The 15708-nt window shown below is 43.7% G+C and overlaps 1 protein-coding gene across 1 annotated transcript in view; it reads right to left on the reverse strand.

Moving 5' to 3' along the window:
• Positions 1-754: 754 nt before the first annotated feature.
• LOC311228339 (uncharacterized protein) overlaps positions 755-15708 on the reverse strand; it is a 32624-nt gene continuing 17670 nt past the window's right edge. The window contains exons 13-23 of the mRNA XM_084314248.1: positions 13612-14682; positions 12089-12197; positions 11897-12004; positions 9682-11577; positions 8996-9118; positions 8769-8897; positions 7749-7941; positions 4859-4983; positions 3998-4188; positions 3573-3706; positions 755-3472 (exon numbers count right to left, since the gene is read on the reverse strand). Coding sequence (XP_084170374.1) covers positions 3240-3472; positions 3573-3706; positions 3998-4188; positions 4859-4983; positions 7749-7941; positions 8769-8897; positions 8996-9118; positions 9682-11577; positions 11897-12004; positions 12089-12197; positions 13612-14682 — 4312 coding nt within the window. The 3' untranslated portion in view covers positions 755-3239. The remainder of the gene's footprint in view (positions 3473-3572; positions 3707-3997; positions 4189-4858; positions 4984-7748; positions 7942-8768; positions 8898-8995; positions 9119-9681; positions 11578-11896; positions 12005-12088; positions 12198-13611; positions 14683-15708) is intronic.

Consider the following 15708-nt stretch of genomic DNA (forward strand, 5'->3'; position numbering starts at 1 on the left):
AAGTCAATGCTTTAAGGAAAATGGACTTCGGAAATCCATTTTAAATTTTTTATTTACAGTTCTGTAAAAGTCTCGTCGAATGTAATGTTTTACATTTTGTGTGGACTAGTTGTTGTCATGCAACAGCTAACGGGGATCCTAATAAACTCAATAGAACTAGAGACTAGCCGGGGCCACTGTGTCAAACCTGTTGTAAAACAGGTTTAGCTCCATCCACTGCCCTCCCCCGCCAGTGCAATGCCGGTTATGGTCTGCATTCCAGTCCAAACTTGATTTAATATGCTTAGCACCTCCCCACCCTCAAAACCGCTCTCTAAGAGCACCTACGGGAGGCTGCAATACAAAACTGGCCCCCTGTAAATGTCCAAACCCCCCCTCCTAATGTAGTTTCCTCCCCCTCGTATGTACTGTACTGTATATTTGCATATCTTGTATGTCACAAATGTAACAGTATTGTATATCATGATATATATCAGTCTGTATGTTGTGTACGTCATAAATGTCATTTTGAAAATGGGGGACCCTGATGTAAACAAGATGAAAGTCTCTCTGGTCTGCATCCCCTTAACAATTGTGTGTATTGAGCCGTCCATGTATTGTACCCATTCTGCATCTGTTAAGTTTTCAATCAATCAGCAACTTAATACTGGAGCAAAACTAGGTCAAATACTGGATTAAAAGACAACACCAAGAATATAGATTCTAATATTTATTATAAAAAAAAAAACAGACTGGACATACATGGTAGGTGAAAGATTCAGCCCAAAATGTTGGCTCGTAGGCTCCAATTAGAAAGGAAAGCTGTGACGTTTCCTTTCACATCAACAAAACAATGAGTTGGCTGAGCCGGTCCTTCTGACCCCAAATAAAAAGGCCTTTGTAATTCCCACAAAAATTGCAGACTTCCACTTAAAACCTGAGCTTTGCAAAATCACATGGCAACCCCATGTTTTTACAGCGGCTGGTAGAGTAAAAAAAGAAAAACACCACACGCACACAAAACGCAAAGGATGCACGAAATAAAATGTTATACGGTGAATCATACAATTAAAGCGTAAATAATGGGGTTGAAGTAAGGTTGTTGTGAAATGCTGCAATTACAAAGGCTGCAAGGCAAATGTGCCAATTTTGGCCCAAATGAATAGAACTCTTTTCACAATGTTGAGCGATAATAACACAATACTAATGTTCAGGTATGCAGACCAAATAACATGATTAGTTAAAGCAAAGAAAGTAAAGAAAACTAAAAAAAACAAAACTGATACCAAAAATATATACTGTATGGTTCAAATGACTCAAAGGACAATTCAAACAGAAAGTGATTTTTATAAAGTAACACATTTTAGTCATCGTTAAGTGAACAAATCATACCTGCAACAAGTTGGCATTATGCACATTTACGCAACAGAACAGTAGAAAATCATAGACGTTACCAGGCCAAAAGATCCGGTTTTAAATTACATTCAATTTGGGTCATTGTATTAACTATACTTCCTGTGTTGATCATACAACTGGTTATTCTGGAAGTGGCAAAGTGGCAGAGGAACAAAAATAACACATTCTCCAAAGAGAAAGTTATGGCCATTATTCCCACCTCCAGAGTAACATTGTGCCTTGATCACACCAAACAGGAATAGAGGACACTCCTCAAAGCACAGCCATCTAAACACCTTTTTTCCTGTACATTCATCTAGTAACCCACATGGATGTACTGTCAGGTCAGTGGTTCAGTAGAAATAAGAATAGATTTGCAAAAAGACAGATTTAGCGACACCTAGACGTTTTTTTTTACAGTGGCAGAAAGAAAGTCAGAAAACATGAATTATACAATTAAAGGCCTACAGTAAATAAATGGGGTTGATGTAAGGTTGTTGTGAAACGCTGCAATTACAAGGCAAATGTGCCAATTCTGGCCCAAATAAATATAACTATTTTCACAAAGCTGAGCGATAATAAACACAATACTCATGTTCAGGTATGGAGACAAAATAACATGATTAGTTCAAGCAAAAGGAGAAACAAATATAAACCCCAAAAACAAGCAGATACCAAAAATATACTGTATGGTTCAAATGACTCAAGGACAATTCAAACAAAAATATGGATTTTGACATTATAAAGAAACGCATTTTAGTCATCGTTAAGTGAACAAATCATACCTGCAACAAGTTGGCACTATGCACATTTACGCAACAGAATGGTAGAAAATCATAGGCATTACCAGGCCAAAAGATCACATGATTCACAATGGATATGCCTTGAATGCATTACCAACAATGCACAACAAAGCCTTACAAAGCTAGATAAGCAAAAGTGTTGTCAATGCAAGAGAGAAGCTATACACTGAAGAACATTACTTGGACCAACTGGGCTAAGTCTTAGAGGAACTCAACATTAAAAGCACCTTCCACCATGGTTAACACGGACAAGACGACAAACTATAGATTTAAAAGTTATTTGAAAATTATGTTAAATCGATATAATTTTAAATTAATTAAAATACATTTAATTTGGGCCAGAGCATGAACTATGCTTCCTGTGTTGATCATACACCTGGTTATTCTGGAAGTGGCAAATTGACGGAGAGAAAAAGATTAAAAAAATTAAATAAAAAACATGGTTCTCCAAGGAGAAAGTTATGGCCATTATTCCCACCTCCAAAGTAACATTGTGCCTCGATCACACCAAATAGGAATGGCGCACAGCCATCTAAAATGCCTTTTCTCCTGTACATTCATCTAGTACCCCACATGGATGTACCATCAGGTCATTGGTCCAGTAGAAATAGTGTAGAGTTGGGGAAATAAGAATAGATTTCCACAAAACACACCCAGAACTTAAGAATCAACAGACCAGAAACCTGTTAACAGGAGAAGTCATTCCATCTTAGTCATGATGGCAGGTAAACTGTGAAGGTGTGACATCAGCAGCCACTTCATTTAGACCTGCTAATGAGATGCAAGGATTCCATCATGGAAAGTACAAGATGGCAGCGTCGGAAGCCAGAACAATCTCAAATTGTCATTTTGAGAGATTATTCTGCCTTGCAAGGCTAACAAGATATGGCCAATCGTCTCCAAACAAAAGGCCAAAAATGCATACATGACAAAAGACTGAGAACAAACATAAAAGGGGATTATAAAGCTTGGGGCGGTGTTTGAGAGCTATATTGCACTTTGTGTGAGAAGTCAAATGCTATACGTTACACAGGAGTCCAGCACTGTAGATCAGAGTCCAGCTCAAAAGCACTTCCTGAAGACAATCTGTGAACCGTATTCCTCAAATTCTTCTCGGGTGATCCAGGCAGAGGCAAACGAAGGCAAGTTGGCCAGCATTGCACCTCCAGTCCATACTGAGAAGTCCCTGTCCTCGGGGCTGGTCACACAGACACATTCCCTCATGTCCGAAGGTACCAGATCTCCGATTTCGTTTTGAAGTCGCTCGGGCAGGCCAGACAGCAGGGTATTTCCACCTTCACGGAGGAAATGAAAGAAAAAAACATCCAGTGAGCAATTTGAAAATCCCGGAGTAGAGGGGAACACAATATTGACTTAACTAAAAAGAAACCGTACCCGATAGAACAATGTTCCCCAGGAGGTTCCGTCGCAGGTCTATATCGGTGCTGAGGATTGACTTGAAGATGCTCTCGTGCATCCCGTAGTGGTCCCGTCCGATAAGCTCGGGCTTAAACAGAATCTCCGGGGCCCTGTAGGAATGGAAGAAAACATGTATGGCGGTTTCCTTACATAGTCTTCATTTCATGGGGTGCACAGTCAAATTGATTAAAAACGCTCAAAACATAAAACACCAATTAAAAAGAGTAAATCTGAAGGCTCTGTGAGCCACTCTTCAGAATATGGCTATGGTGGGCAGTAGACTTGTTACCTGAACCTCTCCGTGGATTGAGTTCTTTGGAATATGGTATGGTGGCCATTGTGGTTACCTGGACATCTCTGGATTGACCGTTCTTTCGAATATGGTATGGTGGACTTGTTACCTGAACCTCTCCGTGCCAAGACGGATGACCTGGCCGTCGGGCATGGTGTAATACATCTCGGCGCTGGCAGGCCCCCCAGACCTTAGTTCCGATTCATAATTCGGAGCCACACAGCAGCACCTCTCCTTCATCTCCCTCACTATCTCCATCTCCGCCGTGGTGCGCATGCAGACCCCCTGCTCCTGGAGAAGCTTTAGGAGATGGAACGACACCGGAAAAAAAGACGTTCACTGCAGAGTGTACAAATGACAATTTATTTTTTTCTCCACTTTTTCTCCCAATTCTTCTATTTTTCTCCCATCCCCAATTTCGTAGTATCCAATTCTTCCCTCCCCTGTCTTGAACGTTGCTAGACTATGCCTCCCACTGGTCGGCTGTAGTGAGGACAGAAGCATTGCATCACGTGTCCCCTCCGGTACACGATGAGGCAGCCTGTCGCATCTTTTAAGGACCCTCTCGAAAACGAGATAGCATATCTCAAGGGGTTTATCCTTCAAATAAATTTCAAATAAATCTTTTCACCGCAGCAGCTTGAACTCAGTGGCGAGGAGTAACGCGTGGGAGGCTCACGCTGCCCCCGCTACTTCCTGCTTCCGCCGCACCGGCGTCAGCCAACCGACCTGTAGGAGTCGCTGTCCACAACGTCCAATCCCCACCCACCGGCTTTCCCACCCTCTAACACTTGCCAATTGTGTTAGTATAAACGACCGGCCAGCCGGTCGCAACGCAGAGAGCTTCGCTCGAACCCAGCGTATCCTGCGTTAGTGGCGAGCGCCTTGCCCACTGTGCCAATCAGCCGCCCTTACAAATTACAATTATTTAAAATTCTCCCCAAAAACAAATACTGGATCTACGGAATACCTTTTTAAGGTGCATTGTGACATCATAGCCACCCAGGGTCAAGCGCTGCACAGCGTAAGGTAGAGAGTAGCCCTCGAACACGGGCACACTGTGACTGACTCCATCCCCAGAGGAAAAAACCACGCCTGCAATGAAAAGGAGAACGAGGATTTTCTTAAGACCACTTTCATACCAGCGCAGTGAACAGGGAATGACAACGTTGTCGGTCTCTATAATTTAAGTATTATATACGACTTTCGGGAGGCAGCCCACACTGACACGTGACCCTTCCGAATGTTGTGGAAAATATTATAAGTTTCATACATGATTTGTGCAGCTTACTGGGCCTATTAGTTCATAGCTCTGTTTAAATACATATTCTCTGTACAGCCTTGACTAGTTAATATAGTTTAACGAGTGTACAGCTACTCCGGCAATAGGGCAAACATTCTAACAGTGTTCTTTAAACAACAACCCAAGGCAGCTCGACTTAGATGACATTCCCGGAAAACCATTTTTGTCCTCGTCTCCAGTCTTGTGTCAGACCCCTAAACCCATCTTCATTTTAATTTAAAAAAAATTTGTTTTCATTAGTCATACCCAGCTGGTATTTAATTGCAAGTCTGACCAGAGCTCTCACTTTCTGGTCAGACGCTCGTGTTTCACTTGTCTCCGATTTTCTGTGGACACAGAAATAAAACTATGTTCTTTTGATACAATTTGACTCATCAAGTTTACAGTTTCACTGTTTGGCTCCTTTAAAATATTCCACAACACGATCATTCATTATTATGCTCCTTTACCCATTTGCACAGATTATATCCCTAACGTAAGTATAGGCAAGTATCTTGATAGGTATATTCAGTTCATTAAAGTCTAATATTTTATATCCAGCTCCTCTCATGAGTGCATAGGTCTCTGGAATGTGGCCAGTGGGTCGAGTGACCAAGTCAAACTAGGCAACCAGGCACATCGATTTACTTCACATTTGTTTCCTGAGTTTCTGTCCAGCTGGCTCATCATATCAATCCAAAGAACTCAGTTTTTATACGATCAATCTACACATATAGTAATGTTTAGAATTACGATAAGCACAGGTAAGAATGATTACTTCGGATGAAGTCAGTGCGATGAATAACCTATCCTAAATATCCTGGCTTCGCCATCTACATGTCACTTGTCTAATTATGCTTCCTCGTCATCCTATTCAGACTGATCAGCTCGATCGCCCTTTTAGGGGATTGGGGACGAATTTTCCCCAGGGATTCCCTATTGGCTTGGGATATCTGGGTTTTCGCTTAAGAATGGGGTCCCTTTCCCATAAAATTACATTTTACACACACATGATAGAACATCTACCTCCATCAGGCAAGCGCTCAGCTCTCACGCCACCGAGTGGAGTCTATCACGGGCCAATGTGATCTTTTTTCCCCCCAGAGGCCGCTCTGTCGGGAGGCTGGTCGTAGGCTAACGGAGTCTCGTCCCCCTTTCAGATCCTACTCTAACGGTTAGAGTGCTCTTGTGAAAGGTCTCTTCCTTTCCTCATGCAATCCCTGCTGAGCGCACCTGTGCAGGAGTGAGCAGCTCCATGTGGATCCTCCCCAAGCCGCCTGCATCAGGCTGTTGCATTGTTGCTCTAATAAACTATTGATTTCTTTTAAAGATTTCTTTTTTAGCATTTATTGCTTTCATGGTCAGACATATGAGGAGAGGATGACCGGGTGAAGAGGCGGGGAAGACATGCGACAAATGGAAGTCACCGGGAGTGGGAAGCGAACCCGGGACGGCCGCTTCGCGACGCAGCACGATACATGGTATGCTACTAGAGCGCCCCTAAACTATTGATTTCTATGGACTACATTAAACGTATCCTTTGAGTCAGTCGTCATTTGTGTGCATTGACCTGGGACCAACTTCTGTTTGCATCTAAATCTTTTCAAAGTTGTTTAACATTCCAGTTAGGTACATGGTGTTCACCGCCTAGCCAAGGTTGATTCTCCTAACTGGGCCATTTTCATCGGATTGAACAATCTTATCACTTTTTACTGTAACCTTGCCATTTACATTTTTAATTTTTATGCTCGCTTATGCCTGTATTTTTTACTGTTGTTGTACGTACGTTCTATTTTATAATTTTTAGACTATTTTTAAACTTAATCATTTTAAACTATTTTATTATTTGTATTACTGAATGAAACTGTAAACAGCCTATTGGATGCTAGATCCTAATGTGAAACACTGTGATTTACCATACCTTGCTATGCTCGCTCATGCCTGTATTTTTTACTGTTGTGAAGCACTTTGAACTGCAACCTCTATGAAAAGTGCTATACAAATAAAGTTATTATTATTATTATTATTATTATTATCTTTGCAGATATTGTAGGGAAGGGATGATATAGCGATATGCTCACCATAGGGAAGGGATGATATAGTGATATGCTCACCATAGGGAAGGGATGATATAGCGATATGCTCACCATAGGGAAGGGATGATATAGCGATATGCTCACCATAGGGAAGGGATGATATAGCGATATTCTCACCATAGGGATGACAAACAATATGGGATTCACAATTCAATAAATGTTTGAAGGAGTTGATGTAACATCACATCATGCAGATTTAGAGCAAAAAGAAAAATTGTAATTGCCCCCTCTGCTGTAGAAACTATGTAATGACCGACAGAGCTTGTAAGAGTGATAGGCAAATCATAAAATTTGCGATTACTACTAGAGCAGAATAAAATGTAGCCGATATTGCGATACGTCTTTCTGCCCCACGATGTGTATAGCAACATATTGAACTGATATTTTCAACATCTCTAGTCAACTGCCCTCCAACATGGGACAGACCTGGAGTAAATAACCACGCATTTAAAAAGCCCATTAATGACCAGTGACCGACTTACCTGTGGATCTGCCTGCGGCATAGAGGGCCAACACAGCCTGCATGGCAACGTAGGTGAGGGGGACATTGAAGCACTCAAACATGAGCTCCACCATGCGCCGGCGGTTCTCCAGGGGGTTCATAGCCGCCTCGGTCATTAGAACGGGGTGATCCTCTGGATCCACACGCAGCTGCTGAAACGTGTGATGCCATATCTGAAACCAATGAGCCATCATTACTTCCTTTAAGAAATATACTCTTGACTGTCTAAACCAGACAGTATACCACACACAATGGAAGCAGTCAGGAAAGCTGCGAGAGACGACACATGGGGCATCGGTTATGAGGCAGGTTAATTTTGAAAACAGGCTAAAGACCGCCACCATCAGTTACATAAATGGTGTATTTATATATTGCTTTTATCCAAAACGCTTTACAATTTGTTCCTCACATTTTACTGATCCACTCACATTCACACACTGAGGACACTTAGACACACTGCCTGGGAACCGCCGGATTACCAGACTGCTCTCCCGAGCCACCATCACCCCTCTGAGCCACTGTCGCCCCTCCGAGCCACACTATAACACCTGAGCTCTCACCATATCTCGCTAGATGTTCCCGTGTTAACACTTCCTTCTGTCAATCCTCCTTCCAATTTGCTGATCCCAGCAGTTGGAACGAGATGCAAAATACTTTGAAAACTGACAAATCGATCCCCCTCACTACTTTTAAAGACTCCATCACAGAGTTGTTTACACACACCTGCAACTATCACCCAGACTTTAACTGCATTTGCTTCATGCATTACATACCTTGTACCTTTATTTAGTCGTTTGATTGATTTCCCTTACCTCTGATGTATGAATCAATAATCTTTTCCCTTTTTTGTTCCCTTTCCCACAGTTACCCTTTGAGAGGCCCTTTTGTCCTCTCGCCAGGCCGTCATTTTAAATAAGAATTTGTTCTTAATTGACCTGCCTGGTTAAAAAAAAGGTTAAATAGAAAATAAACTTGTTGCCGATTTGTTTTTTTCACCCACCTTTTCCATTTCATCCCAGTTGCAGATGATTCCATTCTTCATGGGGTACTTCAGAGACAGCACTCCTCTCATATGTTGAGCTTCGTGTCCAATATAGCTTTCCCGCTCAAAATTGCCGTTCATTATTTCCTAGGAAAAAAAGAACTATGAAAGCAAAGTTGTATTATCCTACTTCTTGTAAATAAAATAAAATACCTGGATCCATACTGGACCGAGGAGATCATTACCTCGTACTTCGGCAGCCCAATAATAGTTGGGAACACGGTCGTGGGGAGATCCTGATCTGCAAACCCTGCTTTCATCAAACCAGACCCCGTGTCCAACACTATGGGCATCTTGAACCTAGTCAGCTGCAGCAGGTAAAAATGGTAAACATTTTACAAATCCCATTGAAGTTTTATTTTAAAGCTTTATTGGGCGGCTACGTGGTGTAGTGGGCAAGGCGCTCGCCATGAATGACGGAGACGCTGGGCTTGCTGTTTGAGCCCAGCGCTCTACATTGCTTTCAGTTTAGCTGGTTGTTCATACTAATACACATTGGCCGTATTAGGGGGTGGGAAACTGATGGGTGGGGATCGGGCGTTGTGGACAGCGACTCCTACAGGTCGGTTGGTGCGCCTGCGCAGTAGAATCAGGAAGTGTCGGGGGCAGCGTGAGCCTCCCACGCGTTACTCCTCGCCACTGAGAGATCGAGCTGTGCAGGTGAAAAGATGCGACTGCTGTTACCTCAAGTACCGGAGGGGACTTGTGTATGTATGACTTAGTCCACATTGCAGCCGGCTTGTGGGGGGCAAGAAACAGCGTTCGTGACAGGGGATGGTTGAATTGGATGATACAAAATTGGGATGGGAGAAAATATAGAAAATGGGAGAAAAAGTGGATAAAAAAAATTATTTTATTTCTTACGCTATACCTGTATTGTGTTGATGTCAAGTTGGGGACGGTTTACAGGTGAACTAGTGATGGACCTTCTCAGAACATGACAGTGAATGTCTTCACTCTGCCCATCACTTCCACCTAGGTCACATGACCCAGGAACGTCACCAGGCGACTCAGGTGGCGACTGCAAATTCAAGCATGCAGCTGGAGGGGAAGTAGTCTCCATGTCCTGAGAAAGGTGCGATTCAGGTGACCTAGTAATGGACCTTCTCAGAACATGACTGTGAATGTCTTCACTCCGCCCATCACTTCCACCTAGGTCACATGACCCAGGAATGTCACCAGGCGACTCAGGTGGCGACTGCAAATTCAAGCATGCAGCTGGAGGGGAAGTAGTCTCCATGTCCTGAGAAAGGTGCGATTCAGGTGACCTAGTAATAGACCTTCTCAGAGCATGACTGTGAATGTCTTCACTCCGCCCATCACTTCCACCTAGGTCACATGACCCAGGAATGTCACCAGGCGACTGCAAATTCAAGCATGCAGCTGGAGGGGAAGTAGTCTCCATGTCCTGGGAAAGGTGCGATTCAGTCTGCATCAAGCCGTCAGATACAAGAGTCACTGATGAGCTTTCCTCTCCCGACGAGCCATCCAGTCTTGCGGACATTTCACAAGAGTCATTTTGGTTACTAAGCAACACTGCGAGGCCATCAGCCAGTGGTTTGCTATTGTTGTTATTCCTCTGTTCCTCGATATGCGGGTCGAGAATCAGAGTCGAACCTTTGTCCGGTGGCTTGTTCTTTCGCGGTTTGGGCCTCGGTTGAGAATCTAGCACGTCGGGTTGTGCAGGTCCGGGATCTGGATCATCTGGGGACACCGTTATGTACAAAGGTTCAAAAGTCAAATGCTCTGCGACACGGTCGGTCACGGCAAGTGCCGCCTTTCTCGGCTTAGGCACCGGGGGACAGTTGGAGCTGCCACCCGGGTCAAATGCACCATCGTCCAGTTTCAAGGAAGCCTCCGGCAGACACCCTCCAGCGTGTTCCCCTGATCCTGAATCCAATCCCTTCTCATGTACACATTCTAAGGGTTGGATTCCCACTTCTTCATGAAATACCTTAGGATCAGTGGCATCAAGTATTGGAATTGTATTAGATTGTGGCACGTTGGGAAGTGTAGGATCACCGACGGAACTATTCAGATACCCCTGATCACAGTTCGCGTCGGTAGGCTGGGTATCTACAGGTTGAATCGTGTCTTGTAATGTAGTCTCTTTGGCAGTATCTGGATCTGTGGTTGCTTTAGTGCCGTTGGTTTTATGCATGTCCGTGTCTAGGGAGTTGTGTGGCACTAATGACGTCAAGTGCAGCGAGTTGAGGCGCTGGCTCTTGCTGCCCGATAAAAGTTCATTGCATAGTAAGCGATCGTCCAAGTTATCCATTTTAGCATTTTCCATTATAGAGCATTTCACAACCTTCCTCGTCCTGCTTCGCTGCTTCTTGAGTTTATGTTCTCGGTTCATCTCTTTGGCCAAGTTCTTCTCCATCCTCTCCACCTCCTTCTTCTCCCTCTCCAGTTCTTGTCGAAACGCTCGCTTCTCCTGGCCCAGTCCCTGACCCGTTCCCGTTGTTTCAGGGACCTTCTCCTCCAGGGTCTCCTCTGAATGTCTGAGCTCATGGATCTTCAGGTTCTCCTCCATGATCAACTCATCCAGGATGTGGACGTCCATCAGATCCTTCAGCAGGTCCCCCCTGCTGCAGTGGACCGCTGATCCGCCTGCAGTCTCATCATCATGGCAAACATTGGTCTCGAAGGCTTTGGTTTCACTTGTAGTCTCTAGTAATGTCCTTTCACAGACCTTCTCAGAGCCTGCAGAGGCATGACCATCGAGGCCAATCACACCTGCTTCAGCCAATTCACTGGAAGACATCTGGAAAAAGGAGGCAAGAGACTAGTCAACCGGAGAGCATCTTTATGCTTTATGAAGCACCAAATGACAGCAGCTACCAAGTACCTCTACAATAAAAACAGGTTTGTTTATGTTTTTGTGCAAATATACAAAAGGCCCTTTGTTAAAACAAACAATTGTTTGTAGGCTAGCGTCCTTTGTAATCAACGGAAATGCCACATCATTAAATTTTATTTATTAGTCTAATTTTCAACATCTGAACAGTGAACCACTTGTTAGAGCTGTACTAACGGCTTAAGAGTGCATGGCCCGGATTTCACCTCGCACAATGTGAACGTACCACACCAAGGTGATCCTCAATGCCCCATAATGTCCACTGTTTACTGCTGCCGTCGGTCTTCAAGAGACCATCCAGCAGTTCTTCCTGTGCCAGCACATTCTCTTCCTCCTGTTACACCAAAAACAAAAAACCTAAATAACAAATATCAAATTGGTGAGAAATATTGAAGTAAATTAATAAGTAGAGACTCACTTCCAGTATTTCATCAGCCCAGACGAGGATCTTCTCAACCTCCCTGAGGCCCTCATGCTCCTTTAGGTCCCAATCATTTAAGAAAACATCATTCACCGAGCAGCTTATCCTATAAAAAGAAAACAAATGTCTTATAAAAAAAAAAACGACTTTCAATAAAAGGATTACATAAATGGGAATTTGGAAGACCAAGGCTAGCCTCGACAAAGGAGACAAGGCTGGATCTCCGTAAGGCTTTCGATATAGTCAACGATCCTGTACTTCTCTCCAAACTGTAAAATGTTCTGTTAATGTGCTTAAATGGCTCCAGTCTAATCGAATTGACCTCTCAATGTGTTAAGATCATGGATAAGACGACACCCCTGAGAATCTGTACCATGGGAGTGCCACAAGGCTTGATCCTAGGCCAATTATTGTTTAGTCTTTACACATCAATCACTTTCTTATATCCGCTTGGTACATAAGATAATCCATAACATGGAGGGAGGGGTGGAAGGTGAGAAGGAGGGCTTAATTATTATAATAATTAAAAAAAAATTATTCTATATGTACGACTATATTGTACCCATTTATTTACCGTCAAGGACTACAGATGGAAATTCGCTTCTTCTGGAGCTAAATCTGGAGCAGCCATTCCTTGTTTATTGTAAATGATTAATGTACGTGCACAGTCCTTTTCATTATGTGTATACTTCATCAGAGCATATATTTAGCATTTTTAGATTATATATTGTAACTATATTTATTATAGGGCAAAATAACAGAGGGCATACATACCCTCATCACACCTTGTTGCCCATATGCACATGTCCAGAGTTAATTATATTGTATATCTTTTACACTGCCTTTTTATAAAATGTTTACTTCTCTACTGTACTATAATTCTGTGACCTGTACCTGTATGTCTTCTACTACCTGTACCTCCCCTCCCCCATGCTGCTGCTATGATACCTGAATTTCCCCAAGGGGATCAATTAGTGATGCACCGATGTGAAAATTGTGGCCGATACCGATAACCGATATTAATATTGCTGTTCTGGCCGATACCGATATTTACCGATGTCGATATCTCTGTATAGAAAACACTTTTTTATGATAATCAAATAAAGAGCTATTTTCCAAAACGCATAATTATTTTACTTTTGTAACTTATTTTTAGAAATGACATTTTGAAACTATTTAAGGCCAAAACATGTAAAAAGATTTTTTTTAAAGAATATATATATTTTTAATATCGGCCCATATTATACCGATGTGTAAAAAAATGGCCATATCGGCCGATATATCGTGCATCACTAGGATCAATAAAGGAATATCTTATAAACGAAACTGACAAGCTAGCCGTTCTCTCTTCCCCCTCTTGTACTGTTGAATGGGATCCAGATATAAACAATGCCATACGGGAAAACTGCCTCCAAGTTATGCTTCAACAATGTACCGGTAGCTGGCAAAACACCATATTAGGAACAGGCTGGGCTGTGATGATTGAACATTGAACAAAAAGGAACAAGACAGTTCTTTACCCTTCGTATGGGTCTTGTTTTTGGTCATGGAAGTCATACGAATCCCAGAGTAGAGTTAGGACGTCCTCTGTGGTGCAGTTAGACTTGTCTCTTCCATCTGTGATGGTGCTGGAGAGGACATTCCGTATGGGGCTCAATTTGCAATCCTCAAAAGTGCTTTGCGACGGAGACGTCCAGTCTCCAGTCTGTGGCCCTTCTTCGGAGTGATTACTGGCCAATACCTCTGCCTCTGTGGGCTGGTCTTCAGACCTGTCGGAGAGGTCCGTGTTGTGGGGGTGTTGTGTGGGGTCGGGGCTTTTTAAGTCCCTCTGTTGTGCTGGTGGGTTCTGTGTAATAGTGACCGTGTAAGAATTCTCCAAATCTTCCACAGGCAGGCTAAGCCAAGGATTTTGGGGCAGGGTAGCGGACCGCTTCACCTTGATCTCAAAGTTGAGGGAGTCCACTGTTATTTTAGGAATTATCTGAATGCTAGCCCTAGAGGAGTTTCCCACGGACCCAAAGCCAAACTCCCCTCCATGGTCTTCGGAGTCCGACACACTGGAGATATTCTCCTCGTGAATCTGGGGCTGCTGCCCGTTTGCAGGTCTGGAGTCCCTGGTGCCTCCTAGTCTGGCCAGCTTCTCCGATCCCCCTCTACCTGCCCAAGCCTCCAAGTGATTGCTCCCCGCTCCATCAAACCCAGAGTCAAACGAGCTCAGGGAGAGGGGCTTACCCACTGCAGACGCAGCGCCCGAAATGGCACTAGCTGGGGTCAATCCCGCAAGGGGTTGATGGCGAGGCGGCTCCTTCCCCGTCCCCCACTGGTCAAGGTTAGAAGGGGAGCCGCGGAACTGCGTCTCATCCTTTTCGTTCCTCTCCAACGTAGAGGCTGTGTTTCTGGAGGAAGGACGTGAACAGACATGATTGTTCTGAACATTCTCAGGTCCCACTCCTACGGCCATCTCCAGCTCCGCGTGGGACCGGTTTGTGTGACTGTTCCTCAAAAACTCATACTGCCACTGTAAGGCCTGCTGGAGGTCACTGATGGGCACCGCTCCTGGAGAGGTTAGGAGTTTCCTGAGGGTCATGCACCTGATGGGAAAAAAGAGGGGCTACTGTGAAAATGGCTGTATATAAAACCTATTTATTTAACCAGGAAACGTTTTACAAGAGCGGCCTGGCCAAGAACAGCAGCAGCACGATTAACAAGGTTGCAGGCATAAAATATAAAATAAAATAATTTACAGAATCAATCAATATCAATAATATTAGTCACAAGTCATCAACATCAGGGATCGTACAGGGGCAATAAATCAAAACATCTGAAAACCAGACGTGCCTCCAAATCATCATTACTTTCCCAATTCAGTACAGGCTTTATGGACAGATAGATACGGTAGTAGGAATAAGTCCTGGGAGCGAAGACAATAACGGCCCATACTTTTCTGAAGGATGCAGCTCCATTAGGTAAGATGGAAGCAAACCAAGAATAGCCTTATGAATAAAAATATGCCAATGGTAAGTCTACAAGGCAGACCGTCCAACCAGAGCATACAAAGAGCGATGGCGAGTAAGGACTTTCATTTGTAATAAACCTCAGTGCTCCATGGTAAATGGCTGCATTTATATAGCGCTTTACAATTTGTTCCTCACATTTTTACCCATTCACTCACACACCGACGGCGGAGGCAACCATGCAAGGTGCCAACCTGCTCATTAGGAGCAATTAGGGGTCAAGTATCTTACACTGCCCGGGAATCGAACTGGGAACCTCCGGATTACCAGACAACTGGCTCTACCTCCTGAGCCACTGTCGCCCATGGTAGATGATATCCAGCGCATGTAGGCATTGCCACTACCAGGCAGACAAGGCAATATTACAATACAAGTTGTAGTTCAATCAAGCAGTAAACTCATAGTATCCTCATGATGTGTTCTGCCATACAATATGGAGCTAAGCCACAGTCTCATTGGCCACAGTTGCCATTTAAACAATAATCACCTGCTATTCCGATTACAATCACCAGTTGTTGGGACCCAAGCGGTCCGCGATCAAATATCAAGAATACACATGATGACCGGTGGCTACGGTCATTTCTCTGCAAAGCGGAAACCTTC

The sequence above is a fragment of the Notolepis coatsorum genome (genome assembly GCF_963971535.1).
Source record: "Notolepis coatsorum genome assembly, chromosome: 5".
NCBI lineage: Eukaryota > Metazoa > Chordata > Actinopteri > Aulopiformes > Paralepididae > Notolepis > Notolepis coatsorum.